The sequence below is a fragment of the Sus scrofa genome, chromosome 2, assembly GCF_054392235.1.
Source record: "Sus scrofa isolate SSC_HxYL_T2T_F1_AM1 chromosome 2, Sscrofa_HxYL_maternal_Yorkshire_Landrace_v2.0, whole genome shotgun sequence".
NCBI classification, from domain to species: Eukaryota; Metazoa; Chordata; class Mammalia; order Artiodactyla; family Suidae; genus Sus; species Sus scrofa.
Window position 1 is genome coordinate 2,740,850 of NC_139384.1, and position 18,803 is coordinate 2,759,652.

Genomic DNA, 18,803 nt, shown 5'->3' on the forward strand with positions numbered 1-18,803 from the left:
GACTGCACATGGCTGCTGTCCTCCTGCAGGCACATCCCAGGCCCTGACCTTCCGCTCTTGCTTCCCCGCCTCCCAAAAGGCACCCAGGTCCAGACTCAAGGTGTCTCTGCACCCAGACGCCACCCCAGGCCCTGGCCACCTTTTTCCCGGGGGAGGTGGGGACATCCGTGGGCTTTCCTGCCCCAGCGGCGTTGATGTAGTCTAATTGCAGGAAGCGCGGAGCCGAGCCCTGGCGAGTTAAATCCAGCGCCACCTCGCACTGCGTCTATTTTCAGCCCGCGCTGCAAACGAGCTGGAAACGCAATCTTTTCCTCCTTTGTTCTGATCCCTTATTTTCCATCTCCCTGTAATTATGGGAAATGTGGGTTCATTCACGAAGGGCCACCTGTTGGAGCCCTCATTTCACTGGGCATCTCTCTCTCTCCTGCATCCCATACTTCCTGCTTCTCATGGGATCTCGGGTTCATCGGGTTCCCCCGACTCCTGCCTCAGATCCCCAGGAACGCCTGTGGGTGACGTGTGGGCGTTATACACCGTGTCACCCAGGGTCCCGCCTGTGCCTCGGACTCCAGGACAGCCGCCTGCCCTGGGCGCCCGCTCCAGTTCCAAGACCGGAGTCATCAGCTCGGCCTGTGCCGGCTGAGCCGACTCCTCGGCAGTTGGTGAAGCCAGACGGGGAAGCTTCCCGGATGTCCCTGGAGACCCCGAGGGGCTGAGGTTTCCAGCCCGCTTCGCGGTGGGAGAGAGAAACTCTCCTGGTTTTGATGAGTCCCTCGGAGGGGACTCCTAGCCCCCAATCACCCCCTCCAGGCATAGTGCTCTTCGGAGCACGTGGACATTCTTGCTTTTCTCAGTTGATTGTTGCCTGGTTGAGACCACAATTATTTCTCACTATGGAAATGCGTGTTCTTTTTTTTTAAGAGGATATTTAGTTCCAATGGCCTGTTGTATAGACTGGTATTGAAAGCAGTTTGTCAGAAGTGTGTCCAGGAGTTCCCTGGTGGCTCAGTGGCTTAAGGATCCGGTGTTGTCATTGCTGTGGCTCTGGTCACTGCTGTGGTGGCGGGTTCGGTTCCTGGCCCAGGAACTTCCACATAGCGTGGATGGGCCCAAAAAGAAGTGTCCAGAGCCATCGAAACCTTCAGACCTTTTGACCTGGCGAGTCCATTCCTGGGGGAAAATATCAGGGAAAGTGGCTCAAAAGAGGAAGGGAGCTGGAGTTCCCACTGTGACTCAGTAGGTTAAGAACCTAACTAATATCCGTGAGGATGCAGGTTCAATCCTTGGCCTCGCTCAGTGGGTTAAGGATCCAGTGTTGCCGTGAGCTGTGGTGTAGGTCGAAGACGCGGCTCAGATCCAGTGTTACTGTGCCTGTGGTGTAGGCCGGCAGCTGCGGCTCTGATTTGACCCCTGGCCTGGGAGTCACGATGTGCCATGGGTGCGGCTGTAAAAAGAAAAACAAATTAAAAGTAAAAATAAAAAAAGAGGAAGGGAGCTGCACATGTGACGGTGTTCTCAGCAGCTTTGTCTAGAAAACTAAAACAGCCAAAACCGTCTCAGCCCGACTCTAAGAAATCCATCACATAAAATGAGGGCGTGCTCACGCCACAGCTCTTCTGTGCCATGGGGCAGGATGTCCCGGATGCTGGGAGGGTGGCAGAAAAATGGGCACAGGGCCGAGTCAGGTTCACCCCCACGGCGCCTCCGGCATGTCGGCCTCCTTGGAAAACACGCGTAGCATTTTCAACATGGTTCTTAGAGCTGTGGCCACAGCGGCCTAGACGCGGGGTTCAGGGACGGGACTTGTCACCCCTAAAATGAAAGGCGCGACGCTGTCAGGTGGAAGCAGCACGGCCCGCCGGCGAGTCCGGGCAGCGTGAGTTCGGGACGCGGGAGCGCGCTGCGGACCCCGTGAGGAAAGTGGGCCGTTTGCTGGGCTTTTCAGCAGCGCGTTCAGCATCTGGACTGACCGTCAGTCGGGACGATGGTGCCAGAGGTTCCTTCTGTCCAGTGACGAGCAGGAAGCCAGCCGTGCTGGCCGTGCCGGGGACCCTGAACGGCTCCGTTTCCGCCCCCAGCGCAGACTCAGGAGCCCTGGGACAGTTGGGGGGGGGGTGGCTTCACGGCCCCTCCCGAGGAGGGCTGGGGGTGTCTCTGGGGGGAGGGTTCACCGTGGCCCCATCTCCCAGCCGAGGAGGAAGAGATGGCCTTTAGGGACCAGAGGGTGACACACCAGGGACATGTGTCAACGGGGCCCAGAGGACTGCGGGTCTCTCGGCCGCCGGGCGCTGGGAGCCCTGCTGGCTGACCCCTGAGGCTCCCAGCAGAGCTCCCTTCAGTTCTGAGACGGGGCTTGACTGCTGCCCCGAGCCCTCAGCGGCCCAAGGAGCCGGGTTCTATAAAGCCGGCTCGTGTGCCTTTGAAGCCTGGCTTCTGCTCAGCAGGGCTGCCCCCCTTCCCCCCCTTCTCTCCAGCCGAAGGGGCCTCCGTGAAGGGCGTCACCAGAGCCCCACTTACCACCAGCTCAGAGAGGTCACTCAGCCGGTTTGTGGATGCACGGCTGAAATGGGACTGGCTGGCTGCAGTAGCCACCGTGAACTCGGGCTCCATGGCTCACATTTTCACCACCTCGGGGTCACCCACGGCGTCTGAAAGGCCTGGGAGCCGGCCCAGGCTGCCCTGAAGGGGGACAGCGCCGCCTCCCCCAGATGGCTTTCTCTTACCAGCTTCCGTGTTGGCCCCAGACAAGGGAAGCAACAGTGTCTTCTAGTTTTAAAAAGGAATGAGTTCTCAAGTCTTCTTGGCCATGCTGGGGTGTTGGCTGTCCGCAGTGCTCTGGGCGCCGCCGGGGCTCCTGGTGCATCACCCGAGGCCACGCTCGCCTGCTGCGGTCTGAGCAGCAGTGGTGGTGCTGGCAGGCGACAGACTTGGGGGGCAGAGAGGTGAGCAAAGCCCTGTCAGGTGGACGCAGCAGGGGGACACCCCCACGGTGGCCAAGGCCCATGGGGACGGCCCCCACCAGGAAAGGGGCTGTGACTTCAGGAGAGGCCCTCAAGAGGGCAGGGGGTGGTCCCACTGGGACTGAGGGGTGGTTAGGGTGGGGGGGTGCTCTGGCTGCGGTGGCCACTGAGACTTGACATGGACAGGTGGGTCAGCCGGACACCCTGACAAGGTAGGAAGCAGCTCGGGAGAGACTCCAGATTCTCCCAGGCCCTCCCCTGCAGGAGCTGGCTTGCCAGGTGAGCGAGAACAGGCGGGGCCAGCGACAGGTGGGGGCTGCTGCGAGCCCCCAGGGCAGGGCGGGAATCCTGGGCCCTTAGGGGATGTCAAATTGCAGGGCTCGTGTCAACTGTCAGCTGTGGGGTCAGTGATGGGGCCAAGGGCACACCCACCAGGGCCAGGCTGTGTGACCTCAGGCAGCTTACTGAACCCCTCTGGGCCTCAAGGGCCAAACAGTGCCCAGTGGGAAGAGGTGCCGCTTGGCATGGCTGCAGGGACATGGGGGGGACCGGGGGGGGGGAATGTGAGACACACCGAGGCCAGTACCTGCTGTTCTGGTGACTTGTTTTCTTTCTGGACCCCACGTTGTTTCTACGTCCCTGAAAGAGATCAGAGCAAGCCAGGGTGTCAGGGAAATCCATCAAGTCCCTTTGGCCCGAGGTGGCCTGGCCTGAGTCTCAGCGGTGCCCCAGGGCCCAGGTGGCCAAGTGGGACCCTGCCCAGCAGTCCCGCAGACTCTGGGGTGCTGTCCTCGGCCTGCCTGGGATGGAGGCCCTGGGTCTGCAGGCACCAGCCTCCCCGTGTGGCCGCCCAGCTGACCTGAAATCTGCCAGGAAGCCCCTGGGACGTGCTGCTCCCCTCCCACCAGCATGCTCCGTGGAGCTGATGGGGTCCTTGCACTCTCCAGCCAGGTGGACTTTTAGAGAGCGTTCTGCTCGGCTTCCGCTTTGACATACGGGGAAACTGAGGCCCCGGGGAGGTGGGACCCAGCCAAGCAGAGGTGGGGTCGGGACACACACAGGTGAGTCAGTCGACTTCCCTGTTGAGCATCACCTGCCTCCCAGGTGAGCCCCCGGCTCTCCCGCCCCGGGGGACCACCCATCTCCTTCCCGTCCAGCGGATAGGACACCTCCGGCTGGCCTTGACCTTGAGGTGGAGCTGAAAGTGAGGCCACTGCGGCCCTGGAGTGAAAGGCCTGGGGCTGGGGGCTTCTGGCACCTCTCTGAACCTCAGTCTTCAGTCTGTAAAATGGGCATGAGTGGACCCACTCATTGGGCTGTTGAGAGATGGAACCGTGCCACGGGCCCAAGCCCAGGCTGTGCTGGTAGCTACAGTAGTGACACCGGGGACAGTGTTAGAGAAATGACCGCTATCTCGGCCCACAGAGTCCTTGCTCTGCTCACCCTGGATGGCTCCCGGCCACCGGGCACACCTCTTCATCTTCCGTCCAGAGGCCACTGCCCGCTGGCCAGCCTGCTGCCCCCCGCCCCGCGGAGACAGGTTCTCCCTGGACCCGGGCTTCCCTGGGTGTGCCGGCTGAACTTTGCTGCCATCTCAGCCCTGGGAGCAGTTCGTCTGAAGGTGAAGTTAGTCCCTGAGGCTTAATCAGTTCCCAGAACACAAACCTGCGTTGGGACCTGCCGGCCAGGGGTGGGTCCTGGTGGGACGACCTGGGGACCCTTGCGGGGCTCGCGCAGGGCGCTCACGAGCACTTCGTTCTCCAGGTGCCCTGGCACCTGGACCAGTTTTGGTCCCTAACACCTTGATCTCAAAGGGGCGGGGCGGGGGGGGGCTGAAATCTGCCGGAGGTGGATCCTTGCATTGAAATAAACCTCCTGGGTGTCTGCGATTCTTCCCGCAAGGCTGCAAGGGCACCCGTGGTGCCAGGAACAGTTCATGGTCTTGGCTTCCGTGGTCAGTGGTCAGGGCACCCAGGCCTCCTCCCTCCAGCCTGTCTCTGCTTTGACACACTCAGCTTCTCCACACCAGGCACCTCTGCTGCCTCTCAAGGTGGAGACCAGGGACTTGTACCTGGACCGTGCGTGTGTGTGTGTGCGCGCACGTGTGCGTGTGCTCAGTGTGTGATGGAGGGACACTTCTGTGCTTCATGGCATGAATGAGCCTGTGACTTCCACCTTCCGGTAATGGCAGAGCAGCTCAGAGGAGCCCTCCTGCTGATGACAATCTCTGGACAAAATGTGTGCAAAGAGCGACAGCTGCTCGTAGCCGTTGGTAGGTAACTGAAAGCAGGCAGAACTTGAGGGGCCAGGACCCTTGACGGGGGGCGTCGTCCAGGTAGACCCACCTGGCAGAAGGGGAGCTCCTTTGGGTTGAGGATTCAGTGGTTGGGGGTCAGGGGCGGGGCTGCCGGAGTAGCTGGGAATAGAGGGGGGACCCGTGCAAAGTGGAGAGCCCCCAGGTCTGTGCACCAGTTCCCCTCAGATCCTTGGCTGCCTTCTGAACTGTGCGCAAAATGGGCGTCCGCGGGTCCCAGTGGCTCTCGGCAGCTTCAAGCTCAAAGGGCCACGGGGAGACGCCAGTAGTCCCCCCACCATCACCCCGGGGAGACAAGGTCAAGTTGAGCTCCTCTTATTAGAGGAGTTTGGCCAACACTTCCGGCTTCTTCCAGAACATCCGCAGAAGTCAGGACCCCCGCCCCCCGCCCCCCGCAAAGACCACGGGAACAGAGATTCCCCCAGAAAGCCTAACAGTCATGTCTTCACAGGACAGTGTGTTCTGATAATTCTCCTCCCTGCTCGAAAAACACAGCACTCTTCAGCAGAAGGTAACAGAACCCAGAATCTCGGCAACACATCCAACACATTGGCTCATATAGCATCAGAAAGGAGCAGACAAGCAGAGAAGCAGGAACGTGTGACATGTCATCAAAAGAACCCACAGTTAATAGAAACAAAGCCAGAGACAACCAGATGTTTACAGACAGATGAGGACATAGTCAACTGGCACATGTGTTCCCAGACTCCCTCTTTGTGCCAGGTCTTGTGCTGTACCCTGAAGACAGAAGAGTGTGTGACCCCCCACACACCTTCCAGAAGGTTCCGGCAGTGGGGAGGGTGTGTTCCTGTTGGGAAGAGTTCCAGAAACAGCTGTTAGGTGTAGTGAGACAAACAGAGTGGAAGGCTCAGTGACTGAGGCCAGGATGAGAGGTGGGCAAGGAAATCCTTTCCTTCTATTTATTCACCAAACGAAGGGTGAGACACAGGTGTCCTGCGAGAGGCTGAGCTGCGTTCTGGTGAGGAAGGGAAGAAGACAGGCTCGGTCTCCATGGATAAAACACGATAACATGCAGAGTTCCTCTTGTGGCTCAGCAGGTTCAGAACCCGACTAGCATCCGTGAGGATGCAGGTTCAACCTGTGGCCTCGCTCAGTGGGTTTAGGATCTGGTGTTTTCACAAGCTGCGCATCGATCACAGGTGTGGCTCTGATCCTGAGTTGCTGCAGCCGTGGCTGTGGTGTAGGCTGGCAGCTGTAGCTCCAGTTCAACCCCTAGCCTGGGAACTTCCAGATGCCGTGGGTGTGGGCGTAACAAGAAAAAAAAAAAAATAGGACAGTATAAGCAAACTCATAAATTTATATATAAATTCAGGTTTTGGTGGGTTTTGTTTGTTTTGTTTTTGTCTTTTGTCTTTTTAGGGCCACACCCATGGCATATGGAGGTTCCCAGGCTAGGGGTCGAATTGGAGCTGTAGCTGCTGGCCTACACCACAGCCCCAGCAATGCGGGATCCGAGCCGTGCCTTTGACCTGTACCACAGCTCATGGCAACACCAGATCCTTAACCCACTGAGTGAGGTCAGGGATCAAACCTGCAACCTCATGGTTCCTACTTGGATTTGTTTCCACTGCGCCACGATGGGGACTCCTGAATTCAGGTTTTGATAATTGCAATGAAGGAAAATAACAAGGGGCTGAGAGAGAGAGAGTGTTGCCCTTTTAGAAACAGTGGTCAGGGGACACCTCTCTGGTGACGCCGCCCTGAGTGAGCTCTGAAGGGCTGGCATTAGAAGGAGCCCAGGCGGAGGGCACCGCAGAGGCGAGGCCCAGAGGTGTGACCAGGGCACTGGGAGGGGCTGGCAGAAGGTCCCCTGGAGGCCTGCCAGGAAGAGTGACCCCGTCCGCCGAGGTGGTGTCTTGAAGTTCTCGCCGCTGTGAGAACACACCACAGACGGCGAGCCTGAAACCACATTTCTCTCTCAGTTCTGGAGGCTGGAAGGCCAAGATCAAGGTGCCGGCAGGTCAGCAGGTGGGGGTCTCCCTGCCTCTTCTTCTAAAGGCACTCATCCCACCGTGGGGGCCCCACCCTCGTGACCTCGTCACCTCCCAGAGCCCCCACCTCTCAATGCCATCCGTGTCAGGGCTTCAGCCTATGAATTGAGGGGACACAACTGCCATTCCGTCTGAGCACACGGCAGCTCCGGTGACTCTCCGACCTCCTCGGGGGCCGCCTTTCAACAGACCACCGTGTATGGTTGGCGTTTCCCGCGTCCTGAGACGCGGGTGTCCTGTGGCTGCGGGGGTTCTCCCTTCGCGGTCCGGGATCTGCAGTCCAGTCCCTCGTGTCCAGGGGCCGGGAGGCTTCCGGCAGAGGTGCCCGTGTCTGAAGTTGGGGGCTGGGGGCATTTCTGTTGAGCAGTTGGGCGGGGTGAGCACTGGTGACAAGTGCCTCAGTCCCCGCCCCCCCAAGGAAGTCCAGGAGTCCTCCGTCACTAGGCTCTCAGAAGGGCCACCAGGGTGGCTCCTGCGTTCTGTGTTAAGCCACGGCGCTGCCCCCTGCCCCCGACCGCCAGGTCAGAGCATTTGCGCGACAGCAGTGTCTCTGCGGCAATGACAGACGCTGCGTTGAGGGAGGGGAGGAGGCCAGGGTTTGGAGTCTGTGGTCCTTCCAGAAGGCAGTTTGGGGACCCTCATCTTCTTTGGGGTCCGCCCTGGTTCACCCCACACGTCCCCCTCCGGGCCCTGCTCTGCCCTTGGTCTTGGCCCTAAAGCACCGCGTCGGGACGGGTGCCTGGGCCCTGCCGGAGTCCCTACCCCAGACCATCGGCACAGAGCCTGGCCGCCGTGGGGAGGGACCCCCCCCCGGGGGGGGGTCTGAAGGTTCCGTGTCGGGGCCCCTGGACCCATGATCCAGAGTCCTCAATGGATTCTCTGGCAGCCGTGCATCCCTCCGCGGTCCCCGCTGACGGGGACATTACAAATGCTGCCAGACACCTACGTCTTTGTTCAGAGATAACCCCGCATTATTGCTAAGATGCCTTTTTATATCTCCTGTTATTTATAAAAGTATGATTCATTTAACAATTACTGTGAGATGCAGGAATGCTGCCTGCTAATATTTAAATTGCAGTCACTAAAGCCACGCAGAGAGGAAGCCAGGTCTGCTATTTTGGACCAGGCGGGGAGGGGCAGGAGGGACCCGGGTCCAGCCCACAGCCGGGGGGACCCGCCACCTCCCTGTCCGGCGGGGCCAGACTGGGCTAGGCTGGGCCAGGCTCTCTCCCGCCCGGGTCCCTTCTTGGCAGCTGGCTCTCAGGTCTGTGAGATGGCGTGGAGGCCGGGGCTGGCGGGCTGCGGAGACCCTCTCAAGTTTTGCTTCCTGTTTTCAGTTCCCCACGGGGCTCCTGTCTGGCGAGAGGTGACAGCCGCCTCCGTGAGTTTGCGTTAAGCAGAAATAGACTTGGGGCCTCTCCTGCTTCCCCAGCCCCGTCTCCATCCCAGACAGCGCTCCCTTCCCCACCTGCCCCCACCAACAGGAGGTGGGGGGCTGAGTAAATGACCCCCAGGCCACTTGGAAAGAGAAGGGGCACGGCCACCTCCGGGATCTCAGGGCTTTGGAGACGCTCATGCCAGAAGCCAGGCCTGGGAGCTGTGTGGGCAGCCTGGTGACCAGCCACACGTGGCCGCGCCATGGAGCCGACACCATCCTGAGCCGTGGTCCCTGTCGTGCTGCTCCTGCTGAGTCAGAGCCTCGGCTGCACGTCTGGTTGCCTGGAGCCCCGGCAGCAGCGGAAGCTGAAGGATTGAGGCCCTCCCCCCCCCCCCCCGCCAGGCAGGCAGGACTGGGGTGGGGACTCTGCAGACACATCAAGGACACAGAGGACGCTGGCCTGACCCCCGTCCAGGGCTCCTGCCATGGGATCTGGCCAAAGTCAGCCCGGAGCCCTGCAGGGCAGCTCAGCCTCCGCGGGGAGGGCAGGGCCCAGGCGGACGCAGGGGTGGAGGCAGGATGGGGCAGAGAAGTGGGGTGACTTGGCTGGAACGGAGGAGACCAGCTTGGGGGGGCTGGCAAAGGGCCTCGGGACACTCAGGACAAAGTAGAGGCCAGCCTCGCCGCCTCCCTTTTCACCAGTTCATGCCCTTGTCCACCCAAGTCCAGAGCGGTTGGGAGCGCCTCCAGTTTGCAGGAAGGAGGGAGCTGGACAGTGGACCTGCCTTCGGGAAGCTTGAAGTCCCTGGAACCAGAAAAATGCCCCAGGGTGAACTGCCGGCCTGGGAGCCCTGTGTAGGGGGACACTCCAGGGAGGAGCAGCCAGGGTGACTTCCTGGAGGAAGCAGCACCCGCAGAGACCTCATAAAGGCGTTCAGCTTGGAAGGCTGAGCACAGGCCGGGAGCCGGGTGGGGCGGGGAGGTGGGCTTGCTCCTAAAGCACAGAGGTTTTTTAAGTGAAACGTGCTTGTTTGGCGATGGCTGCCAGCCTCCAAGTTCAGATGTGGCTGATGTTCCTGGCCTGACCTCGCCTCCCAGCCGGCGGCACCATTCACGTCCCTGTCGACGGAAGGGGAAGGGAAGAGAGACGCGGCGACTGTCCCGGGCTCATGGGCCTGGGAGGCGGAGCGGCTGGGACCCAACCCCAGAAGGCCGCCTCCCCGCCCTATGCTCCAGACCTGGGTGACCCCCCACCCCAGTCAACACTGGGGATGCGCTGGGCTGTTCCCACCTCACAGACGGGGACACTGAGGCTGGGGAGTCTGTGGCAGCCCCAGAGTCAGACACTGGGCCCCTGCCGCCACCCGGCTCTCTCCCCACCAGCTGGCCCGGCAGCCACAGCGAGGGCAGGTGGGCGACCGCGGACGCCGAGCGGCCGGTGTTGCTGAGACCGCCGGCCCCGCACGCGCTCACCAGGCGTGTTTATAACACCTGGCGTGTCTTCCCTGCCAGGCCTTCAGAGCATCTTGAAATGTTCTGATGTGCGAAGAGCCTTTTTTATACGAGAAATGAAATTATTTTCAGCCTGTTGTCAGGCAGTTGTCAAAAGATGTGGCAAATGAAGGGCTCAGACAGTGAGGGTTTGGGAGGTGGGCAGAGCGAGGGGGCCCGGGGGGCACGGAAGCCAAAGTTGTGCAGGACCTGTGGGGCTGGGGGCCGGCAGGGGGTGTGGACTCTCGGATAGTTTATTGTTTATGTGTTACTTCTTACTGAGAGCCTGGCAGTGGACACGGGCTGGGTGGGACCAAGGTGATGGCTCAAGGGCCAGGCCAGGAGGCTGACAGTTTGGGGTTCATCTAGGGGTGACCCTCTTCCTTCCTGGAAGCTCTCTGACTTGGGGGCTTCCCCCTGATCTGTCCCCCAACTCAAAGATGCTCACTGCCCCTTCGGGGTGGGGGGTGTGGGTGAGCAGTGGACAGATTTACCGCGCAGCCTCCTGGTCCCACGCCCTGCCGCCCGCCGCCCGCCACCCGCCACCGCCTCGCCCCAGCCCAGCCTGGACCAACAGTTCTTCTCCCATCTCCCCTCCTTCGGAATGAAATCATTTGCAATCAGGCCTCGGTCTGCAGGAATGTGGCCGGCACAACCTCTCATGGTCGCTCTGGACACTCTGTGAAGGGCCCTGAATAGGAACAAAGGGTCTAGGCGTTGGTGGGAGGGAAGATCCGCCGTCTTCCGGCTTCTGGGCTCTGACGCCTCCCACCTCCCGTTTATGGGGATAAAGTCTGCACTTGGACTGCCTCAGGATGTGGCAGGCGTGGCCGTGTTGTCTGTGTGGCAGGAACAGAGACTGGCCCCTGCAGGCACGGAGCCAGGGTTCGAAGGCCCTGTCTAACAGAACCCCTGCCCGCTGGTAGTAAGTTCCCCGTTGCTGGGGGTATTCAAGGAGGGCATGCCTGCCGGTGGCAAGGAGGCTTTAGATGGGCCACGTGGACGGCATCAGAAATGGCCCGCCTCCCCCCACAACGCCTGCAGGGTTTCTGTGGCACGGAGCCTGGGCCACGGCCAGGCGCACAGTAGGTCCGCATGTGAGTCTGAGCTCTTGCCCCTCATCTGGGTGACTGGTTTAGTCCGCTTCCTGGAAGCGGTGTTAGGAAAGGTGTCTGCTGTGAGAATCACTGCAGGTGTCTGGAATAGATCTGCTGCTTCCTTGGTGCCTCGCATCCTGTTTCACCCCAGGCTGGCCCTCCTGTCCCCACCCTGCCCTTCGTGCAGCCTGGGAGGGAGCCAGGATCCTCTCTGTCCTGTTCACTGCGGCGTCTTTGGGGCCCGCACGGCCTGGGTCCACACGTGCGCTGGGATGTGGAGCTGGTGGGGGTGGGATGGGGCGGGAGGGAGGGCGGGGCGCGCCCTCTGCCCCAGGCCCCCCCGCCCATTTCCTGGATACGGGGTCTGTCCCAGAGAAGCTCCCTTCTCCGGTGAGCAGGCAGGGCCCCCTCGTTCCAGACGCTACTGCTGCTTTGGGGGGTGTCCCACCTGGCCACGTGCAGGTGCCAGGGCTCCGTCCAGGTCCCTCGCCCCATCGCGTCGGAAACGATGGGAGATTGTGGTGCCCGGTGAAGACAGTTCTTCCTCGTGCCCTCCACCCGAGGTCCACGGCGGGGCAGCAGGCCGTGGGGGCACCTCTGGCCTTTGGCGAGGTTGCCGCCCGCCAACCCTAGAATGAACGTGCTGGCCAGCAAAGGTGGCGGCGCCACCTGAAGATTGGCACGAGGACTTGGCGAGGGCAGCACACATCACAGACATGCAGAGGGAGAGCTGAGCATCGCAGCACCTCCCTCTCCCCAGAGGGTTCCCTGTGCTGGGCAAGTGCGGAGCCCGCGTGGCAGGGCCCCCGCTTCTGGCGGATCCCCCCTGGTTCACCGTCCCTGTGGCGTCCTGCCCCAGCCTGTGGCCAGCACACCCCGGATGAACTAGACACCCCAGCCTGACGACTCCTGGCGAGGGTGCCGGGGCACAGCCACAGGCTCCCCAAGCGGGAGCAGCTGTGTCCTTCGTGGTGGCGTTTTCCGCGTCCCCCGGGGTCGCGGGGTCTTCGATGCCAGAAGGCAGCAGGGGCCGCCTGCCTCTAGGGCAGGTCCAGAAATGGCCTGGTCTCCATCGCGGTGGGCAGGAGCCCCTGGGACGGGTCGGAAAGCAGCTCCGGGCTGCGTGACGGGGCGTCTTGGGAGCTGAGGGACGACGAGGTGCGAACGCCCGGCTGGTGCCGGGCACCCAGCCTCCATGCCCGCTCCCCGGAGCGGCAGATGGGTGCGACGTGCCGCCAGCCCGGGCATCCCGTGAAGAGATGCTCTCCGTGCTCCTGACGCTGCCATTTTTGTTGACACGAAGCGTGTCGACCATATGGAATTCAGCTCACAGGCTTCCGTTGCCTTTGCGCGTCTCATCTCTCGCTCGCTTTCCCTCTCTCTCTTTCTCAAATTTCAGAGGCAGTTCTCTTAGCAACCGATAAAACACACACTTAATTACAGCCCCAGCAGCAGATGCGTCGGGCGGCAGAGCCCGCTCCACAGGATGCTCCATTTAGTTTTCGGGAAGACCTTTCTCCTTGTGTAGAAAGAACCCCGTTCCACCTGCCGCCGGGCTCGCCGGCCTCCGCCCCTCCCTTTGTGTCTGCTGCACAGGCAGAACTTTCCCGGTGCCTGTCTTGCGTCTCCCGGAATCCTCTAAGAAAGATGCCAAGTGGCTCTGCAAACACGCCTTTTCATCAGCCTCCTGGAAGGAGGGCCAGCCGCGGCCGGGCTGTAGTTTAATTGTTTTCTCTCTTTTGTTTCAAAGAAGAAGAAGAAGAAGAAGGGGGTGGAAATTCTGTTTTCTCCAGGGTAATTACCTCCGTGGGGGGAGCCAGAGAAGTAATGGGTCCTTGTGTCAGATGCTCGCCAACGGAAATCTGGGTCACGTTCGGAAATTCCAGCATGCTGGCGACGGCTGCCCAGTGAACGTGGATCTGGCGAGAGGCTTATCTGGAACTGGGCTGTTTTATCTCCTCGACTGGCTCCCCACATCTGCCAGGGGACAAACGGCGTTCGAGAAAACTTGGCTTTTTCTTTGAAACGAAAAGCAGCAAAGCACCGTGCATGCATGTTCTGTAGGCTCGGGTGTGTGGGAGCAGGAGTGGCCGGAGCCCCGGCCCCTGAATCTTCCCGGCTCGGGCTCTCCGATGCCTCTGGGCTGGATGCGGACCCTCCTCCCCCGAGCTCTGGTCACAAAAGCCGGGTAGCCCTGCTCACATGACGGGCGCGGGGAGCGGCCGCCGGCTTTGAGAGCAGCCCCCGTCTACGCACAGTTGGTTCCCAGCTGACAGACAGAAGATGGGGTGGGCTCTGTCACCCGCGCGCTGGGTCTGGCCGGCCCCGCGATGCTCGCGAGCACGCAGTGCCCAGACGCCCGCCGCCGCTCCCCGGGTCCGAGCGGCTCCAGCGCCCAGGGGCCGGGCCGGGCTCCTTCCCTTCCGCCCATCCGAGAAGGTTATATAATGAGCGTGCCGCTGCCAAAGTCGGAGGGAAAATGAAGTCTTTGTTAAACGCCTTCACCAAGAAGGAAGGTAAGGATGCTTGGTGCATGGGAATGAGCAGTTTTCTCCCGGGTTTTTCCGGGGGGGACCCGGACGCCGGTCCTCGGGTCCCTCCCCAGATGGCGGGTTGGCCCTCCCCGTCGTGGAAGAGGGGGTCATTGCTGCTGGTGGGCGACGGGGCTTGGGTGCAGTCGGTCTGGGATTTCAACGCCTTCGAAGGTGCCTTTTTCCCCTAAGTCTCCAGCCCAGTGCAGGATTGTGGCATGTGCATCCGCGGTGACTGTGCCGAGGGCACGCGTGGGACTAAGTCCTGTGGCAAATGGGAAGTTCGACTCGAGTCTGGCCGCTACCCCGAGGCTGCCGAGAGCTCGGCCGGGAGCAGGGAGGTCAGGACGCTGCTGGCCGCGGCGGTCCCCGGGTGGCGGTTTCAGGGAGCAGGTGGGAAAGGCAGCGTGGCAGACTTTAAAAGTGCATCCGCTTTTTTGTCATACCTTGTGTAATTTGTATTGTGGAAAAGAAACGTAGAAATAAATGCATGTAAGACAGCTAAGAAAATATCCACCCACTTAGAGTTTGCAGATTGCCTGAACGAAGGAAACAGTTGGGTGGAATATTAATCATTTTCAGACAGGAAAAGAGTTATGTCTAACCCTTTTCGGGGGGTGGGGTGGGGGAGAATCCAACATTTCCACGGCTGGTTCCAGTTAGTTTGTCAGGGAGAGAGGTCGTGTTGGAGGAAATCGAAAGGTTTAGGGAGACTGACTTTAGAACAATTAGGAAGGTGCATTCCCAGCCCGGGCCATAAAATACACATAAAGAAATTTCCAATTACGTTGCACAGGAAACTCATTTCAAGGGAATCTTGCTAATTAAGCGGGATCATTCTCATTAGACTGTTTCGCCCTAATGTCACCTATGCGATTGCATCTGAGTTTCTCGCCGGCTCCTGGGGCAGCGTGTATTTGCAAAAGTCCCAGGGCTCTTATGCCCTGATCTTCCGTGTGGATCCCTGCGGCTCGCAGAACGACCCCTTCCGCTGCGCTCAGGAATGGGTAGAACAAACAGCCTTTGTCTGTCTGCTCACGGTCTCATATCAGGGACCCAGATGCTCCTCCTGGGACCTGGGTCTTTGCGGCCCGTGCGCAGCGTGGATGTTTTCCGTGGGGGTCTGGGCTCTGCTCTCGCCTAGACGTCTCTTTCTTTAGGATTCTGTCCTAGCCCCTGGCAGGACCCTCCCCAGCGTCCGTCGCTTTCTGCCAAGGGCGGTAGCATCCGACCCCGTTACAGTCGGTCAGAAACCTGGGAGTGACGGCGTGGGCGGGCGGCTCGCACGAGGTCGTGTCGCGGCGTGCAGGCGTTTCCTTGTCTCGGGGTGTCCCCGTCCAGCTGGGGTGTCCCCCCCGCGCTGTGAGCATGCGCCCCGGCCTGTCCTCCGGTGGGGCCGGCGGGGGCAGGGGCGTGCGAGCTCCAGGCAGCCCCGGGGGCTGCTCTCCAGGTCCCCGCCCGAGACGCTGGCTTCCTCCGGGCTGCGGTCTTGCAGCCAGCGATCCCCGTGAGCGGAGAGCACGGCCCTCGGGGAGCCTGGAGCCGCCGCCCTTTGCCAGGGCTCCCAGCCCCACTCCTCTGTCGGGAGGCCTCTGTCCGACCCCAACAGAGGAAGGGGACACAGGTGGGCTTCCCCTGGTGACCAGCAAACACTCACCTGGGACGTTTCCCCCAAATGCGATGTTTCTAGGAGGTGGGGTGAGGCCTGGGCTGGTTCCTCAGTGGACTGAGCCCTGGGGAGGGCAGGCTCCTGGGTCCGGGAGACAGAGGTCACGGGGCAGGACAGAGGTCACGGGGCAGGGCAGAGGTCATGGCAGGGCAGAGGTCGTGGAGCAAGACAGAGGTCACAGGGCAGAGGTCACAGGGCAGGCCTTTCCCATTCCCGCCTCCCTCCCGGCCAGACTGGCGTCCAAGACTTCATTTGTGCGAGTTCCAGCCGAAGGGGCCCGGCTGCGTGACAAGTGACAGTGCGTCTCGCCCCCGCAGACGGGCCTCAGACGGGCCTCAGAGGACGCAGGTCGGCGTGAGGGGGCTGCTGGGAAGCACATGACCTCCGGGCGGGCCTTTTCCAAGTTCTCACAACTGAGAACCAGGACTCGAATTCCGGGTGCGTGTCCTCAGAGGCCTGGTGCTCTTTCTGTCGGCTCCCCGGGCTGGCTGCCCCTCTGCTTTCCCAGACTGTCCTGCATCCCCAGGATGCGGCCAAGGGGAGCCCTGGGTCACAGCTGTCTCGGTGGGGCTCTGCCAGCGCCACCTCTGTGCCCTGTGAGCCTTGCCAGCACCACCTCTGTGCCCTGTGAGCTGTGCCAGTGCCACCTCTGTGTCCTGTGAGCTCTGCCGGTCCCACCTCTGTGTCCTGTGAGCTCTGCCAGCGCCACCCCATCCCAGTCAGCTCCGCCAGTGCCACCTCTGTCCTCTGTGAGCCCTGCCAGCACCATCTCTGTCCCCCATGAGCTCTGCCAGTACCACCTCTGTGCCCTGTGAGCCCTGCCAGCGCCACCTCTGTCCCCTGTGAGTTCTGCCAGTGCCACCCCATCCCAGCGAGCCCTGCCAGAGCCATCTCTGTCCCTTATGAGCTGAACCCTCCAGCCTGAGAGTGGGCTGGCAGCAGCAGGTTGATACCGGGCCCAGGCGCCGTATGGGGTGCAGCTGTCCCTGGTTTCCATGGCGAACTTCACTACCCCTGACCTTGGGCAGCCAGGGCCACGGATTGTCCAGGATTCCGTCCCGAACTCCTGCGTGCCCTCTCAGACGCGGGCTTTCCCACGTCCAGAGCAGCCCTCCTGGAGGCTGTGTTTCCTGTTGCTCTGCAGTCCAGTCCATGGCCTCGGGCAGCTCAGTCTTGAGAGCTGGGCACAGCTTCCAGCCACAGGATGCACGTCCGGTCCGGAACAGGACGTTGCCTGGGGTGCCCAGCTCAGAGGGGGCCTGCGTCCTTGGCTGCCGGGGGCTGCTGGCGCGCCACTGCCCCTGCAGCCCGGAGGCTTACTTTCCTTCAGATGGCTCTTCTTAGAAAGGACACTTTCTATTTCTGGCTCCAGCCCTGGGAGCAACCCGGGGGGCCCGCCGTGTAGATTCCAGCCCTCGCGGTCCCTGCGGGCCGTGTCCCCATTCCACGTCCCCAGGCGCGCTGATCGCGCAGAGCGAGGGCCTTGCCTCTGGTCTGGAAGTTGGAAAGAAGCAGAGTGAGGCGCGTCCTCCCTCGTGTCGCGCTGCCCGGGCAGCTTTGCTGGGTGGAGAGCAGTGTCCCCGGGGGGCGGGGGGCAGGCCGATGGTGACCAGTAGCACCTGCGCCATGTGAGTCAGTCCTCTGCTGTGTCACAAAGGCCACTGAAACAGCAGGACTCACTGTGTCCTGTCCCAGAGGCTGGAGTCCAAGCCCCGGGGGTGGGCAGGGCCGGTCCCTCCCGAGGCCTGTCTCCTGGGCATGTAGACGGCGGTCTCCTCCCCGTGTCCTCGCAGAGCCGCCCCTCTGTGTGTGTCTGTGTCCTGACCTCCTCTGCCTCTAAGGACCCCCGTTATAGAGGATTAGGGTCCCGCCCTAGTGACCTCACTTGACCTAATCTCCTCTTTAAAGATCCAGCTCCAACTCTGAGGCCCCACGGGGTAGGACTCCAGCAGAGGAATCGGGGAGGGCGGCATCGTCCAGCCCCACAGTGCCCAGAGCAGGTTGTGCCAAGGAAGAACCTCTGGCTGCCTCCGTGTCCCGATGCGCGGGGAGACGGGGAGACCCGTCCCACGGTCTCTGGGCTGCTGGCGGCATGGGCGCTGCCGGATGGAAGCTGGACCCCACGTCCCTTCCATCTCGAGCCTTGGCTTGAGCCTCCGTGGATGGGGACATTCTCCGTCTCCAGCCGCCCCTGCTTTTGTGTCGTGAGTTTTGCACACCGCGGGGCCCGCCGGGGGCTCGGCACGGAACTCACAGTGTCCACGTCCTTGGCGCGCTTGGGGCCGCGGGGACCGTGACACACGTGCCCTCACCCTCCTCTCCCGTTCTCTCCGACCCAGTGCCCTTCCGAGAGGCCCCGGCGTACTCCAACCGCAGACGGCGGCCCCCCAGCACGCTGGCCGCCCCCCGGGTCCTGCTGCGTTCCAACAGCGACAACAACCTCAACGCCAGCGCGCCCGACTGGGCCGTCTGCTCCGCCGCCACCTCCCACCGCAGCCTCTCGCCACAGCTGCTGCAGCAGGGGCCCAGCAAGCCCGATGGGGTCCCCAAGACCGTCGGGAGCTACATCCCCGGGCCCCGCAGCCGGTCCCCTTCGCTCAACAGGCTGGGCGGTGCCGCCGGCGAGGACGGCAAGAGGCCCCAGCAGCCCTGGCTCATCGGGTAAGGAGTGGCCGGGCGCGCGGGGGCTCCCGTGGGGACAGGGAGGGGAAGGCATCCGTGCGCCAGGCCCCCGGATTCTCGAACTCGGGGCACGGCCAGAGGTTGGGCAGAAGGCCTGCTTTACTCCAAACCAGAGGTTGGGACACTTAACTGTGTTTTTCATTTCGTTGTGTTGGAGTGGAGTTGACTTTCAGTGTTGCGTCAGTTTCAGGGGTACAGCGCAGTGACTCGGTTATACACCTACCTGGGTTCTATACATGTAAGATGTGTAGTAACCCCTCTAGGTCATCACGCACTGTCGGGTAGGTCCTCCTGTGCTCTGCAGAAGCTTCTCGTCACTCATCTATTTTCTGCAGTGGCGTGTCCATGTCACTGTCACCCTCCCGATCCGTCCTCCCCACAGCGGTTTCCCCTATGGCGACCATACGATGGGTTTTGAAATCTTTTTTATAAATAAGCTCTTTTGCATCATTTGTATTCGATTCTGCATAGAAGTGACGTCACACGGTGTTTGTCTTTCTCTGTCTGTCTTCGCTCAGTAGGAGAATGTCAGGTCCCTCCGTGTTGCGGCAGTAAAACCAAAGTCCTGCCACCTGCCCAGCCCAGACCGTCTCCTGAGCGCAGCGGGCACCCAGAGTCACCCTTCTGAGCACTGTGCCCGCAGGGACTGCTCAGGGGACAGGCCAGGCG

At 61.5% G+C, this 18,803-nt stretch overlaps 1 protein-coding gene across 18 annotated transcripts in view; it reads left to right on the plus strand.

Annotated features, from left to right (window-relative positions):
* The window catches only part of SHANK2 (SH3 and multiple ankyrin repeat domains 2), a 513,576-nt gene that overhangs the window by 207,733 nt on the left and 287,040 nt on the right, over positions 1-18,803 (plus strand). For 14 of the 18 annotated variants that reach the window (XM_085010449.1, XM_085010452.1, XM_085010454.1 and 11 more), the window contains one exon: positions 17,792-18,113. In XM_085010449.1, the coding sequence (XP_084866575.1) occupies positions 17,792-18,113 (322 nt within the window). Of the gene's footprint in view, positions 1-12,649; positions 13,769-17,791; positions 18,114-18,803 lie in introns of those variants that run through there. The other 4 variants (XM_085010462.1, XM_085010463.1, XM_085010464.1 and 1 more) reach the window with 1 other exon arrangement.